This window comes from Girardinichthys multiradiatus, chromosome 18 (genome assembly GCF_021462225.1).
Source record: "Girardinichthys multiradiatus isolate DD_20200921_A chromosome 18, DD_fGirMul_XY1, whole genome shotgun sequence".
NCBI classification, from domain to species: domain Eukaryota; kingdom Metazoa; phylum Chordata; class Actinopteri; order Cyprinodontiformes; family Goodeidae; genus Girardinichthys; species Girardinichthys multiradiatus.
In genome coordinates this window covers 40,656,949-40,674,361 of record NC_061810.1, presented here as the reverse complement: position 1 = coordinate 40,674,361, position 17,413 = coordinate 40,656,949, and the positions used below count along the sequence as shown (strand labels likewise).

The 17,413-nt window shown below is 38.5% G+C and overlaps 2 protein-coding genes across 4 annotated transcripts; both read right to left on the bottom strand.

The window, feature by feature from the left end:
* Nucleotides 1-39: 39 nt before the first annotated feature.
* On the bottom strand, nt 40-2,814 carry LOC124884286 (caspase a-like). The gene is made up of 8 exons (XM_047392118.1): nt 2,787-2,814; nt 2,430-2,708; nt 2,233-2,315; nt 1,861-2,037; nt 939-1,173; nt 700-861; nt 515-624; nt 40-418 (listed from the first exon to the last, which is right to left on the bottom strand). Exons 1-8 carry the CDS (start codon nt 2,791-2,793, stop codon nt 314-316), a joined length of 1,158 nt encoding a protein of 385 aa, XP_047248074.1. The 5' UTR covers nt 2,794-2,814; the 3' UTR covers nt 40-313.
* A 1,575-nt stretch (nt 2,815-4,389) lies between these two features.
* LOC124884287 lies at nt 4,390-13,360 on the bottom strand. Of its 3 annotated transcripts, none has more exons than XM_047392119.1 (5): nt 13,097-13,360; nt 8,073-8,357; nt 7,077-7,154; nt 6,673-6,963; nt 4,390-4,834 (listed from the first exon to the last, which is right to left on the bottom strand). In XM_047392119.1, exons 1-5 carry the CDS (start codon nt 13,218-13,220, stop codon nt 4,806-4,808), a joined length of 807 nt encoding a protein of 268 aa, XP_047248075.1. In that variant the 5' UTR covers nt 13,221-13,360; the 3' UTR covers nt 4,390-4,805. The 3 variants fall into 3 exon arrangements, with proteins under 3 accessions (XP_047248075.1, XP_047248076.1, XP_047248077.1); XM_047392120.1 differs by having other exon boundaries at nt 7,077-7,151; XM_047392121.1 differs by having other exon boundaries at nt 13,190-13,360.
* Between the last annotated feature and the right edge of the window lie 4,053 nt (nt 13,361-17,413).

The window sequence follows — 17,413 nt, the reverse complement described above, 5'->3', positions numbered from 1 at the left end:
ATGTTTTTCCTTAACGTTGTATTCTTTATTGTAAAAACAGTAGTAAAAGTCTAATATCAGGAATGAAACTGAATCTAATTTAAGTACATGTAGTCAATACTTAATAAAATAATCCAATCATTCACACTCTGAATAATAATCTAAAGAAAGACCAACATTTAAAAAAGAAAGTCCCACATATTAGGTGCACATATTATAAAGACATACATTAGGTGTATCTTAATGGCACAATTCAATTTCAAACAGTAGTTTTTCAAACAGCAAAGAATGCATGTTAGCTTAACAACACATGGATTTACCAAATGTTGCTGTCTCAGTGGCCGGGAAAAAGGTAGAAGCGCCTAGTTAGAGTGCATCTGTCTTTTGTTGGCATTTGTCTTTTGGTTTCATCAGGAAAGTCTTCAAAGCGCTGCATGACCTGCAGGGTTCAGGGAAAATTAAAGATATTGACTCATTTCTGTATGTTTTGTTTTTCCCAGTATTTAGATAGTCTTGTTCCCATTGAAACTTGTACCTTTCTGAAAAGTTCATCGATGTCGTCCTCGTGGGAGCAGGTATTGAAGACTTCAGTGATGTACTGTATCAGGAAGGAGCCCAAATCCTCTCTTCTGTATGAGACGGTATCTGCAAGAAACCACAGTTGTCTTGCATGAGTTAGGCAAAGTTCTAGAATATAATGGATTTAAATGACAAACTGACCAGGAGTGCTGGACAGGAGGGAAATGAAGTCCTTTTCTTTGTGAACGTGTCGGATAGCATCACCAACTATGTTGCCCACATTAGCAGGCAGTTGCTGTGACGCATCGTCAGAGACCACTCCAGCTGAAGCACTGTCACTGACCATCACAGATCCACGAGACTCTGTAACACACACAGAATAAATTAAACCTAGATCAGGTCCAGACTGTAGCTCCAAACCCAGGAGAGGGAATAGCCACCTCCTCTGCAGGCCTGAATGATAATGATTTTTGGTTTGTTCATTAAGGCAGGGCATTCCTGTGGACCCAGGTATTTGTAGATGTTGTCAACGGGGAATTCATCCGGGTTTTCTTCGCTGTGATTAACACCAAGGACAAACTCCCGTTTTCCATGAGACATGATCACCACAAACACGCTGTCTGTATCTCTTAGCTTTGGATGCTCTGTGAAAGTATGCAGAGCTTCATTCATCCTCTGTAAGGAATTAAGATGGAGAAACGTTAGTCACCACATAATGAGGAGAACGTACAAGTAGTCAATGGGTAAACGTTTCCTGCTAGTCAGCTATGTACAAAAGATTTCCTAAAATATATATATTTTACTGTCCAAAACAAAATCTCCTGTCATTAATACAACAATTTGTGTTTTGTTACCTAAACATTTTGTCCACTGCTGACTTACTACAGGTAACTATTTCCTCAAGGCAGATGTGCAGTAATAACGTTCAGTTATAAAAGACATCTTTCGATCTTAAAAGCTGGTTCTGCGACTTAGAAACAATCATCTTCCTGTTTCCGGCAGATGTGTACCAGAGGCAGCAGAGTTGTCATGCAATGTGCTCTTCTGTCATCAGAAGCACAGTGCCTTGCAAAAAATGTCCTAACAATTCAAATGTGTTTTACATTGCACAAACGTCTGTGTATTTTTTTTATTATTTTATGTTATAGATCAAGTCAAAGTATTTATTTGTTCCCTAATTGAAATCTTGAAAGTTTGGTGTTCATCTTTTATGCGCAGCTGTAGGCTTTTGGTTAATGTTCCTCCAGCTTTGCACATAGAGAACATTAATTTGTGAACATGGTATAAATATTCACCAAATATTAAATATTCAAATGTTTTGTCTAATTCAACTATTAAATGTGTAAAATAGGCTTTCCATACCTTTGCAGTGAGATCATTGTATTTCACCACCTCGTATCTCAAGGATCTGAGCAGTTTCTCCATGTTCTCCTCGTCTTTCTCAGCTCCCTTTCTGGTTAATTTGTTATTAGCAAAATTTCTATTAGTAATTAAAAGGGCCACACGACTTCTAAGGGAATTGTCTGACACGCTGTAAATCTGTAAGAAATAAAAAAGACCGATAAAAAAAATATTTTCACAACCATTTATTATGTTTTTGCACTTTAAACTGTAAAATTAGTGACTACTCCTTGAAAAGGCCCTCTATGAAGTGGATGGAGTGTAACCTGTGTAAACACAGGTGTTGAATAAGTCAGGAGAGACAATATAAGAATCTTCAGGTTAGGAAGTTACATCTTTAGATTTCTTTTTCTCGTTCCAGAAGGAGTCTGTCGTGGTGACAAGTGTGTTTGACCAGCTATGCTGTTTCTGAGGAGCTGGAAATGAGAAAAACAGAACATTTCTGTTATCACAATGGGCAAATTATGCTTTTTGTATGCATTTAACAAAACAGACTCTGTAATAATAAAATTGTTTTACTTTGACCTTACCTGGTGTTGGTTTACAGGTGAGGCCAAGTTCAGAGTAAAGTGTAGGATCTCTGTTTTCAAGGTGTTCAATCATCTTCCTGCTGGCTTTATCCCCTTTCTTCCGTACCATGTCGATGAGGCAGCGAGCCATGTCTGCTTTCCCAGTGTTGTCCTCAAGCACAGAATCTGTCTCGCCATCGTTCAACAAACGATCTTCTAAAAGGTCATCCAGGAGCTGTTTAATTAGGGCCTTTGAGACTTTTTCCACAAATCTCCCTCTTACTCTGGCAAGCTCCTTGTCTGCAGAGAAAAACTGGATCTTAAAAAAATACAGACAAGGACATAAATTCATATGAACTGTGATTAAACAAGCCTTACCAGCCATCTCTGTGAAGTTAAATGTTCCGTCTTCTAACTGTTCAGGATGTGTGTGTGCATACAAAGGAAATGGACCTGCTTTTAAAGCCATGTGGTTCAGTTCCAGGTAACTGGTTGGAAGCTCGTTAAACTAGAAGAACCATGTCAGATTTTTCTCTGATCTGTCCCTCAAGACTTGAAATGATGCCAGTTATGCTATTAATTTATTTACTTATATGTATTTGGAGGAAGAGATCATGAACCCTTTTTAATAGCTAATCTAACACATTTTTTGAACCTTGTAGCTGTGCTTGAATGGATGTTGGGCTTTACATTCTCAGTAATTATTCCAACCCGTGCATCTGCTGCGCAGTCTTCCTGATAATAAAAATAGAAGTGTTTTACTTTTGTTTCTCTTACTTGGAATTTCTAACAGCACGCCTTTGAATTTCAACTCTTAAATGACAGGTTGTAATTGGTCAGGCTGGATCTTATAAAACGTAATGGTGGCAACAAGAGTTCATGTTTAAAACCACCTTTATGGGCATGAATTTCACGATACAATTTGTATGTCAGTGATGCATTTGAGCAATGCTTTTTCCAGGCTGGAATTATGCAACCTTAATTATGCAACATTTATACATTTTTTAAACAAGAGTTAGGAGCATGGGTTTTAATTGATTGCAGTGATTTTTGTAATCCAAACAAGATGAAAGTGTCACACATGCAGGTTCAAAGCTATACAGTAAATACAGTTTAAACCAGATATGTGTACAGTGTATAAAAAGACACTTTTCCTATTTAGATCAGTTAGGATGACTACACTATTTTTATTTGTTAAATGCCAGAAGAATGAGATAAATTTATTTGTATTTTCTTAAAATTCAGAAGTTTGTATAAAGTTTCTTAGTATTTAGCAGAATTTCCCTTTAAACTGTATGACTTGGATCAAACATTCTGGGTTTCCTTCTGCAAGCGTCTCTCTGAGTCAGGTTTGTAGGCCGCCTTGCTCAAACACAGCTTCTCAGCACCTCTTTGTGTTGATCTATTGTATACTGTGGGACACACGCTGAAAAAAAATCATTGGATTTACTCAGTTCAGTAGTGGACATTAGTTGCAAACTTTTTCCTTTGACAGCAATCTCCAGTGTTGCGTTAATTTAACTGGCACAGTCCACATCCCTCCACATGTTCAGCTTTGGAAAGAGATGACTAGTTGGGATTCAATCCAACGCTCTCAGATTACTAAAGGCATCTCTTCAGCCTGTGAGCTATCTGCAGTGTTGTTCTGTGTGAGAGGAGGGGAGTCAGGGTGAGCTCCTGTTTAATTTTCATTGGTTCTTGAACATCTTGAGCATGAAGTCACATCTGTCTGTCATTGCAGGAGAAAACGTTACGATTGTGAAGGATTTTTGTTTTCAACTTTGAGACCTCACGATGTCACGAGAAAACTTAAATTGATATGTCTGATTCTCTTTAACCTAACACGCATTGAACATGTTAATACCCAAACTCTGCACATATTGTAGATTTTCTTACTGTTAAAGTAATTAAAGATGTTTGGATAGATTCAACAGATTCCATTTGTGTTTTTTTGCTGAATGTACAAATAGATTAAAAAGACTTTGGAAAAAAGGTTTTTAATAAAATTGAATGAAATGAACAGAACATCGAAATCAGGGCAATAAAAAGACACAAAATAAATTCATAATTCAGTCTGTAAATCTTACATGTGCACATACAAAGGTTGGACAATGAAACTGAAACACCTGGTTTTAGGCCTGATTTTTTTTAACAAAATATTACAAAATGTTTTATCAAAAACTTCAAAAGTTCAACTTTTTGTGTTTGCAGCAGCATCTGACTACATAATTATTTACCAAACCTCTCAATAATCTCTTTCTTAAACATACACAAAGGCACCTTTATTACTCTCTAGTTACTAAAGTTGTTTCATGTGTAGAAAACAAAAACTGAAGAGCTGAGGTTTGGTCCACAGGTTGACTTCGCTTTATGCCACATGTTGGATTCACACCTGCTTTATTTAGCAGCTTGATTGTCTATCATATCTGAAAACAGACACAAAGAAAACACAAAATCAGGCGACTGACTCCATATTGCAGCTCTTCTTTACCTTAAATGCATTGCAGAACGACTTAGCTTCCAAGATTTTATTTTTGTATTTTATTGCTTAATAACATGGAATTCAAATGATATGACTTTCTGGACTTTGGATAAAGCAAACTGTGAAATGTTTGGGAAAGCTGGATGTGTTTACAATATCTTTTTGGATGCAGGGATGCTTGGACTCTCAGCTAAATATCTCATTGTAATGAGCAGTGTGACTCACTTCACCTATCAGGGGTCATAATGTCAAGGCAGAACGAGGTACTCTGCATATTTAATAAAAATAATAATAATGTGATGCAAATGAGTAATGTGATAAAAATCTATAGTAATATAATTATTATAAACTGAATAGGCACAAATAGAAAGGAAATATTGTGTTTGGTGTTCATTTCTATGTTTCTTCTTGGCAATAAAGAGGCTGATTGTCGGAAAGCCTGTTTATGTCCTTTCAAATGCTGCCACATTTCTAAGAAAAAAATGCATTCTAGAGTTGAGCAACAGAGTTAAGCTGCTATTGACATATGTTTTGTTGTTGTTTATTGGACTCCATGATTGAACTAAGAAGAAACAGGACATATTGTCAATTTAACCTTTCATTCATTTAAAAACGAGGGCATTGTATTGGTCATCAGCGGGGGAGCATCTAATTCTTCAACCAGAATTTGTTACAAGTCAGTCAGTGTGGTTGTAGTGGTCAGCCTTGCTCAAACAGCAGGCCCAAACTGATCACACAACGTTCAATATGTCTGAGGTCAGGACTGCATCCTCTCCACTTCCAAGTTATGGAGGTAGTCTCTGACAAATCCATTGTGTGGGGTCAAGCATTGACATATTGGAGGTTGGAGTTCAGTCAATAAAAGTGGAGATATCAGATCGCCATAGGTTTCAGAATCTCATCTCGATTTTCTTTGCTTTGAGATTGCCTCCAATTATTTCATCCCTTTTTTTCAGTAAGGGAGGTGCCACCCCACATCATCATACCGCCTCCACCAAACGTTGTTTGGCAGAGAGCATTTTTTTTATTTCTATCACTTTTTTTATTTCTATCACAGCTACTTGACATAACAAGCCACATACTGAACTCTGCTGCTCGACCCACACATGCGTTTTCCTTACAAATGTGCCACCATTTAAAGGGAAATAGCCAACAGTATACGATTTATTATCAGGAAGCATTGTTACTACAAGATAATAATCGACCAAACAAATATGTTTGTACTGTTTTTACAACAATTCATATGATACCACTAATAATAAATGCTTCTTTTCTCTCTTCTTTGTGTTTCTTTAGGGAACTTTAAAACTTTGTGTTTGGCAGCTCTTTTGCTCATTCCAGACTGATACCTGGCCATTTTCACAGGTGTGTCTTTAGCCATGTAACTCTGACCTATGGATCATTCAGGGAATATAAGGCTCATAAACTTAAGGAATGAACCAGTTAAAGCGGATCTTCAGGTACTTTGTTAACCTATTAAAAATTAACAATTCGTTCCCATTTACTTAATGAAAGTAATAAAACAGTATTTTAGTTTCGATAATGTGATTCCCAACGAGCTGTATGATTTAAATCTGGCATTGATTAGATGATCAACTGAAAGATGATCAATCTAGGGTCCTCCATCCAGTCTTTGTGGATTTCAGATTCTTGCTGAAAGACCAAAGCAAAGCCTGGAGAAGTTTTGATCAATATCACTTTAAAAAGTAGGGGGTAGTCTGGCTCTTTGAAAGAGAAATGATTATTTCTTATGGACCATAATCTATGTTTGCATTGTTTAACCTGTCAGTATCTCATGAACTTCGTGAGGCAAGTCTTCCATGCCCTCCAAACTCTTCTGCAGGTGGTACGCTGTAGCTTGTCCTGGTTTTCTTCTTCTCTTCCACTTCACCAACATTTTCAGCTTCCGCATTTTTACACAGTTCTCTGCAGCCTCGATGTCCTCCAGATCCTTGGTTTCTAAGCCCAAGTAGATGGCCACCTGCTTCCACTCCTGCCCAAGCTGCAGGGCGACCTGCAGAAGCTGCATCTCTGACAAATCCTGGCTCTGGGTTTTCCCTGATTTCACTCCATCTGAAGACAAATACAAAAAAAAAAAAAGCAGAGACACTTCATTTTAAGCCTAACTATGGACAAGATTATGCATGAAGCTGTCTGAGAAGTGGTCAGTAGACGAGCAAATTCACCTGGCTTGTCCTGCTGTCGAGGTAGTTTACAAGCTGCTTTTTCTTCTGAGGGGCAGATTTTCTTCTTTCTTTTAGCTGCTTGAGAGAGATCCATATGATGTAAATCACCGCAGAGACTGAAAACTTGAAGGAAAATGTGTACCTCCCTGAAACGCGTAGAAGCTTACAGTGTGCTCTGTTCTTTGGCTTTTGTTCTGAGTCATCTAAATGGTCTGAAAGGGAACAAAAATGGGAAGTACAAGCAGACGTTGGGCGTTCAGGCAAGAACAACTACAGATCTGAAGGCATTAAGAATATTGTTGAATCTTTCTAATTCATATGAACACATTTATTTTGTCCACTAGCGGAAATTTGATCTTTTGATTTACAGCACTTACACATCAGCATTAAATCCACATTAAAGAGTTGGCATCCACCCAGAGCAGCAGGCTCATGATAAAATATCATTCTATTCAAACAAAATGTGTTACTTACAAAGGATTTTATTGGTATTATGTTAAAATCGTGTTTTGCATTTGTACATTTAGAGATTCCCATTTTAATGTTTTTATTGTCAATATGTATTTTTACATATGCACAAATATGTACATTTGGGTTTTCAATATTTGATAACAAAAAGACATAACAATTTGTACTGGATTAATTACATTTCTGAACTTTTAGTATTAATCCAATATTACTTCATTAGTTTAGATTAAGTTAATATTTATAGTAACTCTTAAATATACCTATAAAATCTGGATTATGTAAAGTTAGTTGTTAAAAACTGGTCATCGTACATACCTAAAGCAATTTAAAAAAAACTTTAGTAACATTTATTTTATAGGTCATTTTAGCGGTGCAAATAGGTGTGGCACTGGCGATTTGGCTAAAAGAACAAACATGTTTCTCAAGATTTTTGCATCTGAATACATTTACTCGCTTAACTTTTCTTAAAACAAGTTTTTGTAACACAGAGCTGCCAATCAATGAGTGTGACATTTTAAAGACTCTTACCTGACTGAGAAGGCTGAGCACTGGACAAACCCAGCTGTTGGAAAAGCATTGGGTCTTTACTTTCCAGGTGAGCAATCATCTTCATGCTGGCTTCATGTCCTTTTCTTATCACCGCATCGATGAGAGAGCGTGCCTTATTGGCTCGAGTAAGGTTCTTCTCACATACTGAATCCTTCTCCTCGTTTTGTAACACACCATCTGTTAAAAGCTTATCTAAGAGTTGATTGATCATTTCTTCAGACACTCGTTGCACAAATTCATCTCTGACTCTCTGTAGTTTCTCATCTGGAATTGGAAAAAAATAGTGGCTCATAACACTAATCATTACTAACAATCATTTCAATAAAGTAGAAACACAGCATGTTCAGGACCTTGTTGAGCAGGGAAAACATTTTATCTGAAGTTATAAAATCAGTTACCTTTTATAATCATGTGGGTAACTGGGTCAACTCAATTATGACTCATCTCTGACCCGGACCTCTTCAAGTCCAGACATAAGACATATTTTTTTTAACATGGCTTTCACTACCTAGTACTTTAACACTTATTACATCTATTTTTTTTATTATTTCTTATGTTTATATGTCTTTTTTATCCTAATGCTGTTTCATTGTTTGTGTTTTATTTTATTCACTGTAAAGCACTTTGGTTAACCTACTGGCTATTGTAAAGGGCTACACAAATAAATTATTATTATTATTAACTCCACTTTGTTCACTTTAAAGTGATTAATAAGCCCCTGTATATATTTCTTAACAACCATTACTCGGTTCTTATATCACATTTTTTTAAGTCTCCTAAACTTCCTGGTCCTGCGCAGCATTTGGGGAACTTAGAAAGATATTCACAGATTCGGCTTTTCAGGCTCAATAACTCATCAGCAGAACATTGCCTCTAGAAAACCAACACCTCTCTGCAACCACAGCAAGGCAGACAGTGAGCATCAATCGTATTTTCCTCAAAAGGAGCCTAACACCGCGCTGGGAGACTTGCATTGGCCTCTATGCAGAGATCGCTGCTCGTCAAATGCGCAAGGACCGTCTGCAAATTGCAACACCAGAAAAATATGATGGAGAAATATTCAATAGCGTCGCCAAGGAGAGGTGTACAGGTCCTTCTCAAAATATTAGCATATTGTGATAAAGTTCATTATTTTCCATAATGTCATGATGAAAATTTAACATTCATATATTTTAGATTCATTGCACACTAACTGAAATATTTCAGGTCTTTTATTGTCTTAATACGGATTATTTTGGCATACAGCTCATGAAAACCCAAAATTCCTATCTCACAAAATTAGCATATCATTAAAAGGGTCTCTAAACGAGCTATGAACCTAATCATCTGAATCAACAAGTTAACTCTAAACACCTGCAAAAGATTCCTGAGGCCTTTAAAACTCCCAGCCTGGTTCATCACTCAAAACCCCAATCATGGGTAAGACTGCCAACCTGACTGCTGTCCAGAAGGCCACTATTGACACCCTCAAGCAAGAGGGTAAGACACAGAAATACATTTCTGAACGAATAGGCTGTTCCCAGAGTGCTGTATCAAGGCACCTCAGTGGGAAGTCTGTGGGAAGGAAAAAGTGTGGCAGAAAACGCTGCACAACGAGAAGAGGTGACCGGACCCTGAGGAAGATTGTGGAGAAGGGCCGATTCCAGACCTTGGGGGACCTGCGGAAGCAGTGGACTGAGTCTGGAGTAGAAACATCCAGAGCCACGGTGCACAGGCGTGTGCAGGAAATGGGCTACAGGTGCCGCATTCCCCAGGTCAAGCCACTTTTGAGCCAGAAACAGCGGCAGAAGCGCCTGACCTGGGCTACAGAGTAGCAGCACTGGACTGTTGCTCAGTGGTCCAAAGTACTTTTTTCGGATGAAAGCAAATTCTGCATGTCATTCGGAAATCAAGGTGCCAGAGTCTGGAGGAAGACTGGGGAGAAGGAAATGCCAAAATGCCAGAAGTCCAGTGTCAAGTACCCACAGTCAGTGATGGTCTGGGGTGCCGTGTCAGCTGCTGGTGTTGGTCCACTGTGTTTTATCAAGGGCAGGGTCAATGCAGCTAGCTATCAGGAGATTTTGGAGCACTTCATGCTTCCATCTGCTGAAAAGCTTTATGGAGATGAAGATTTCATTTTTCAGCACGACCTGGCACCTGCTCACAGTGCCAAAACCACTGGTAAATGGTTTACTGACCATGGTATCACTGTGCTCAATTGGCCTGCCAACTCTCCTGACCTGAACCCCATAGAGAATCTGTGGGATATTGTGAAGAGAACATTGAGAGACTCAAGACCCAACACTCTGGATGAGCTAAAGGCCGCTATCGAAGCATCCTGGGCCTCCATAAGACCTCAGCAGTGCCACAGGCTGATTGCCTCCATGCCACGCCGCATTGAAGCAGTCATTTCTGCAAAAGGATTCCCGACCAAGTATTGAGTGCATAACTGTACATGATTATTTGAAGGTTGACGATTTTTGTATTAAAAACACTATTCTTTTATTGGTCGGATGAAATATGCTAATTTTGTGAGATAGGAATTTTGGGTTTTCATGAGCTGTATGCCAAAATCATTCGTATTAAGACAATAAAAGTCCTGAAATATTTCAGTTAGTGTGCAATGAATCTAAAATATATGAATGTTAAATTTTCATCATGACATTATGGAAAATAATGAACTTTATCACAAAATGCTAATATTTTGAGAAGGACCTGTATAGTCATTAAAATCATTGAATGTGTATGTGATCTCACGTTTTTCATACTACATTTCTTGGATTGGAAATTAATACTTAAAAAACAAAATTGGAATTTCCCAAAGACTATAGCCTAAATAGCCAAATATTCAGTAAAATATGCATAAAATGGTCAATAACTTCATTATAGCATGTTGTAGTGCCAACAAACTCCTAACACACAGAGAACACCTCATCTTAATCATACTACAACTCTTATTTTGGGAAAATTCAATTCAATTCAGTTTTATTTATATAGCGCCAATTCACAACACATGTTGTATCAAGGCACTTCACAACAGTCAGGTACATACATTCCAATTAATCCTAATCATTGAACAGTGCAGTCAGAGTTAGCTTTTTATTCAAATTGGATAAAACGTTTTTCTATCTAAGGAAACCCAGCAGATTGCATCCAGTCAGTGACTTGCAACATTCCCTCCTCCCGGATGAGCATGTAGAGACAGTGGACAGTCACTAGCGTTGACTTTGCAGCAATCCCTCATACTGAGCATGCATATAGCGACAGTGGAGAGGAAAAACTCCCTTTTAACAGGAAGAAACCTCCAGCAGAATCAGGCTCAGTGTGAGCGGCCATCTGCCACGACCGACTGGGGGTTTGAGAGAATAGAGCAGAGACACAAAAAGAACACAGAAGCACTGATCCAGGAGTACTTTCTATGGGAAGGAAAAGTAAATGTTAATGGATGTAGCTCCTGTAGTCGTTTCACCTTATAAGAAAGAACAGATAAACTCTGAGCCAGTTTTCAAGGTTAGAGTCTGAAAGAGAGCACATAGAGTTAGTTACAGTTAAGCTCAGTCAATCGCCATGTCTAGGAGAGAGAAAGGGTTAAACACTAAAGACAGGGCCAAGTGGATCATTGGTAGAGGGTGAGCATTAAGTTGTTGCCAGCAGAAGCTTGGACGATTCCCCTCTCCAGAAAGGTGTCACAGGTAGACACAGAGCCAGGCCAGGTGTAGCTTCTAGGAAGAGAATAGAGAGAACAAAGTTAAAAGCTGAAATAACAGCAAATAATGCAAAATTGGAGAGTAGTGTGAGAATGTAGCGAAGAGGGTGAAAGTGGTCGTTATGTCCTCCTGCAGCCTAAGCCTATAGCAGCATAACTACACAGATAGTTTCAGTTCAGATTATTTAGTTAAACGGCACTTATCTACAACATTGTCGTCTCAAGGAACCCCACAAAGGGTCCCACTGATGGTCATTGTTATACTAAAAACCACAAGAATTGGGATACCTCTCTCTGTCAGACTGATCACATTCTCAAAATATGTGTAAAATATATTTTATACATATTTTAATCGTAAAAAAATGACAAAAAAACTATTCAAGTAAATTTTCCTAAAGTAATAGTTCTAGTATGATTAAGATGAGGTGTTCTCTGTGTGTTAGGAGTTTGTTGGCACTACAACATGCTATAATGAAGTTATTGAACATTTTATGCATATTTTACTGAATATTTGGCTATTTAGGCTATAGTCTTTGGGAAATTCCTTTTTTTTTTTTTTAAGTATTAATTTCCAATCCAATAAATGTAGTATGACAAACGTGAGATCACATACACATTCAATGATTTCAATGACAATACACCTCTCCTTGGCGACGCTATTGAATATTTTTCAATAGCGCTAATATCATATTTTTCTGGTGTTGCAATCTGCAGACGGTCCCTGTGCATTTGAGGAACAGCGATCTCTGCATAGAGGCCAATGCAAGTCTCCCAGCGCGGTTTTTTGAGGAAAATACGATTGATGCTCACTGTCTGCCTTGCTGTGGTTGCAGAGAGGTGTTGGTTTTCTAGAGGCAATGTTCTGCTGATGAGTTATTGAGCCGGAAAAGCCGAATCTGTGAATATCTTTCTAACTTTACCGAAGTGCTGTGCAGGACCAGGAAGTTTAGGAGACTTAAAAAAAATGTTATATAAGAACCGAGTAATGGTTGTTAAGAAATACATACAGGGGCTTAATAATCACGTTAACGTGAACAAAGTGGAGTTAATAATAATAATCTTTTATTTGTGTAGCCCTTTACAATAACCAGTAGGTTAACCAAAGTGCTTTACAGTGAGTAAAATAAAACACAAACAATGAAACAGCATTAGGATAAAAAATACATATAAACATAAGAAATAATAGAAAAATAGATGTACAAAGTGTTAAGCTACTAGGTAGTGAAAGCCATGTTAAAAAAAAATATGTCTTAAGTCTTGACTTGAAGAGGTCCGGGTCAGAGATGAGTCATAATTGAGTTGATCTTTCTAACTTTACCGAAGTGCTGCGCAGCAAGAATCTCTTCCTGCTTCCACCGCAGCTGTGGCATCTGGGTACATTGTATCCACCGAGGCGTTCCCATCTCCTTACCAGCACGGTCCTCCGCCGCTCCTCGCTGCATTTCGCCTCAGAGCTGCTTGGTCAGGCTACCTGCGTGGAGACCTCAAAGTTAAACTCGACGCTTTTCAATGTGAAATGACGTCACAGTGGAGCGCGCTCTCATCTCCGGAAAACTGTCACTACTTGGCGGTGTTACGTCGATTCGCGTTTCCCCATCAAATACGGTAGATAAACTAATATATCATCATTTTACAGATAGATAGATAGATAGATAGATAGATAGATAGATAGATAGATAGATAGATAGATAGATAGATAGATAGATAGATAGATAGATAGATAGATAGATAGATAGATAGATAGATAGATAGATAGATAGATAGATAGATAGATAGATAGATAGATAGATAGATAGATAGATAGATAGATGTAAATATATCGACACATATTTATATATACACACGTATATATATATAGAGAGAGAGACTACAGATATCTATACTGTTGTGATCCTATATGGTCCTATAATGGTCCTATAAATGTACTATAAACCCCGTCAGATTACCCCTGTATAATACGGTATCTGATGGGGAAACGCGAATCGACGTAACACCTGGAATATTTGTTTCATTCTTCTCATTTTTTGTATCCCAAATAAAAATAAAGTGCTTTATTTTGAGTCCTGACACAATGTTTGTCTTTGTACAACAGTAATTTCTACTTTAAACGATGTCGAAACTAAATGATCTTTTTGCAAAATTGACCCTGAATCTATGGGTTGTTTGTCTTGTTACTGCCCTGTAATTTTGGAATGATTCAGGACAGTTCATCTTGACCAAAGGTGGGCTCTGTGATAATTAAACCTGAAGATATAATTAGCAAATACAAATCTGAAAAACAAACTCACATACCAATCTCTCGTGGGTAAATTTCACATACTTTCTCTAAATAATACATTCTTAGTTTAATACAAACCATAGACCGATACCTTGAATCTTACAACTAATTCAGTGCACCCTAACATACCTATTTATTTTTTATTTCTTAGTCTCAATTTCATTCATTCATTTCATTTCATTCATTCATTTCATTCATTTTCATTTTCTTGAACTGATAATAATCTTGTCTAATTCTCTCTATATTTTGTCAACTTTAATAAAGGTCTTAATACTATTTCCTGTAAAGTTATCTGTCACAATCAGAATATATGTATGAAACACAGGTCTCAAACTTTTACGTTTGTTTAACTGAGTTGATTTTGGTATACTTTTACACTGGAAAGAGTTTTTTTTTCCCCTAATTTTATATATATAAGTAAACTAAAATCACAGAGTGCTTCACAACGATAAAACAAAATATATATTAGAAATATCACTCAGGGATGGTAAAAAGCGTTCCAAAGGTTTGGTGTGAAAGCACTGTGACTCTTTTGATTCAACTGTGACAGCCCTGGAGAAAATTTGGCAGAAGCTGCATCCTGACAAATGCAGATGTTCTTTCTAGGGCACAGCATAGGCAGCGTTGGCATTAGGGCTGCTGAAGAAAAGGTGCGGGTAATCAATGAGTGGCCCACACCTTCTGATCAGAGACGGGTAAAAGGTTTTTGGGATTGGCTTCCTACTATAGGAGGTTTGTGGGGGGGGGGTATTGTGTCACCCACTAAAATGGCTATCCGCCATTTTAATTATTACATGTGTGGGCGCCTCTTCAACATATGATCACCACTGATCATGCCTCACTGCAGTGGGTAATGACCGTTAAAAGGCCCAAGGGGCAGCTGGCTTAATGGCTGGAGGGCTGCAGAGCTATATGTTCACAGTCAGGCAACAGAGCAGGAGATCACCATGGAAATGTGATTGTTCTGTTTTGACAGCCATACATTGTGAAGGCCTGCCATTACTGTGACCAGTGGTAGGCCCAAGAAGAGGTACTGGTAGGTAAATGGTAAATGGCCCTCACTTTTATAGTGCTTTATCAAGTCCAAAGACACCAAGAAGTAAGGCTGCCATACACCACCATCAGCATGCAAGGAGGGTGAAGCGTCTTAGCGACAAGCGACACAACTGAACAACTAAATAATTAACCAACACAAAAATTCAAAAAGAATAAAAATTAATAATTTAAATAAGACGATAATAAAAAAGATTAAAAAATTTTTTTAAATTAATGATAAAATGATTGATAAGAAAATGATAAAAAAAAGTTGTACTGAAAACTTTAATAATATTTAGATGGCACAGTCAAAGGCCGCTCTAAATAAAGAAGTTTTTAATCTTGATTTAAAGCAACTTAGTGTTGCATCACTTTTACAGTTTTCTGGGAGTCTATTTCAGATTAGTGGAGCATTAGAACTAAAAGCTGCTTCTCCATGTTTGGTTCTGATTATGGGTATGAAGAGGAGATTTGAGCCAGAAGACCTAAGAGGTCTGGATGGTTTATACACCAACAAGTCTGTAATGTATTTTGGTGCTAAGCCAAAGATTCCCCAATGCCTCCATCAAGCCTTCTACTGGAGTCAGCTTAGGAAAGATGTAGAGGACTTCTGCAGCTGTTCTGACCTCTGCACAGTTCGTAAAGGACCACAGGGACTGTCAAGGGCTCATCTGCAACAGTTGCCACCAAGTGAACCCATGCAACTGGTGGGTGTGGACATCCTGGGCCCCAGTGGCATGCACAGACATTTTGGGGGGCAGGTGCTCAAATGGATAAAAGGGACCCTTGTGTGGCACATGGAACGGTCAGCTGAGTTTGTAGTGTGAGATTTATTACAGGCACAGCTAGAACACAAAACAAGCTGTCCAGTGGGATCTAGGAAAATGACCACTTGGGTGAAAAATTAACTCCAAACAAGGATGCATATTTTGTGCATTTACAAAATTCTTAAGATTAATAAAGCCACAATGTTGTCATATATTGATTAAAAGTAAGATTATTGACTCACAACCACCCTTTAACCTGAACTTTCTGAGTCAAATTTGAAAAATCTGAAACATTATCCTTAATTTGTTTTCTTTTTACACACTGAGACAACGTGTTTGTCTTGACAATTTCATTCTCTACTTTTATCACAAAATATCTTCTGCACCATGTAACCTTATGTTGTACCAAAGCAGGTTGCCCTGCCAAATTTACCAGGTAAGTTACACTTGATGAGTTATCTTCAGAAATCTGAGTAACCAGTGACTATTCTACAGCATGAATCAACTATACCCAGAAAAAGTTTACATATAACCTTCATAGTCAAAATGAAACCACCAGCAGAAAATACAGAGAAGAATCATCTATACTTCTGCATGTAGCCAGTGTGAAATATGACAGAACATTTTCTTGAGGAGTTACGATTATGACATTAACTAAGTCCTGAGAACTGATAACAAGATGTCTGCATCTTACATATAAAAATACTCTGATCACATCATCATTTTTACACACACAGAAATAGAAAATACAACTTAGTCTACATGCCCCACTTTTACTGGACTTTATCAAAAGGAATTTTCAGTAGTTTGTGAGTTGTAATGTTACACAGCTCATTTGGTCTTATATGTACTCGTACTCATCGTCTTCTGCTTCATTCAGGAGCGGGTCGCAGGGGCAGCAAACTCAGTAGAGACGCCCCTCCTCCAGCTCCTCCGGGCGGAGCCCAAGGCGTTCCCAGGCCAGCTGAGAGACATAGTCCCTCCAGCGTGTCCTGGGCCGTCCCCTGGGCCTCCTCCTCCCAGTGGGACGTGCCTGGAACACCTCCCGAGGAAGGTGTCCAGGAGGCATCCGGTATAGATGCCCGAGCCACCTCAACTGGCTCCTCTCGATGTGGAGGAGCAGTGGCTCTACTCCGAGCTCCTCCCGGATGGCCAAGATCGAGGTTCGACTATCGGCCGGACTCTACTCTCCAATACCTTGGCACTTACCAGGGAGGCTGAGGAGTGTGATCCCCTTCTTGTGAAGGGGGACCACCACCATGGTCTGCCAGTCCAGAGGCACTGTCCCCGACTGCCACGCAATGTTGAAGAGGCGTGTCAACCATGACAGCCCCACAACAACCCTACCAGGGGCTTAGCCCCTGTCTGGTAGCCCCAGACAGCATAGCCTCTAGGATCATTCGAGCACTCAAACCCCTCCACCACGTTAAGGTGGCGGTTCAAGGAGGGGTGGTCTCATATGTATTTAAATGAAATATTTCACTTGTCTATTGTATTTGCAATACAAAACGAGTCAAATAGAAGTCATCAGGGACCATTATGGCAAATGTAATAA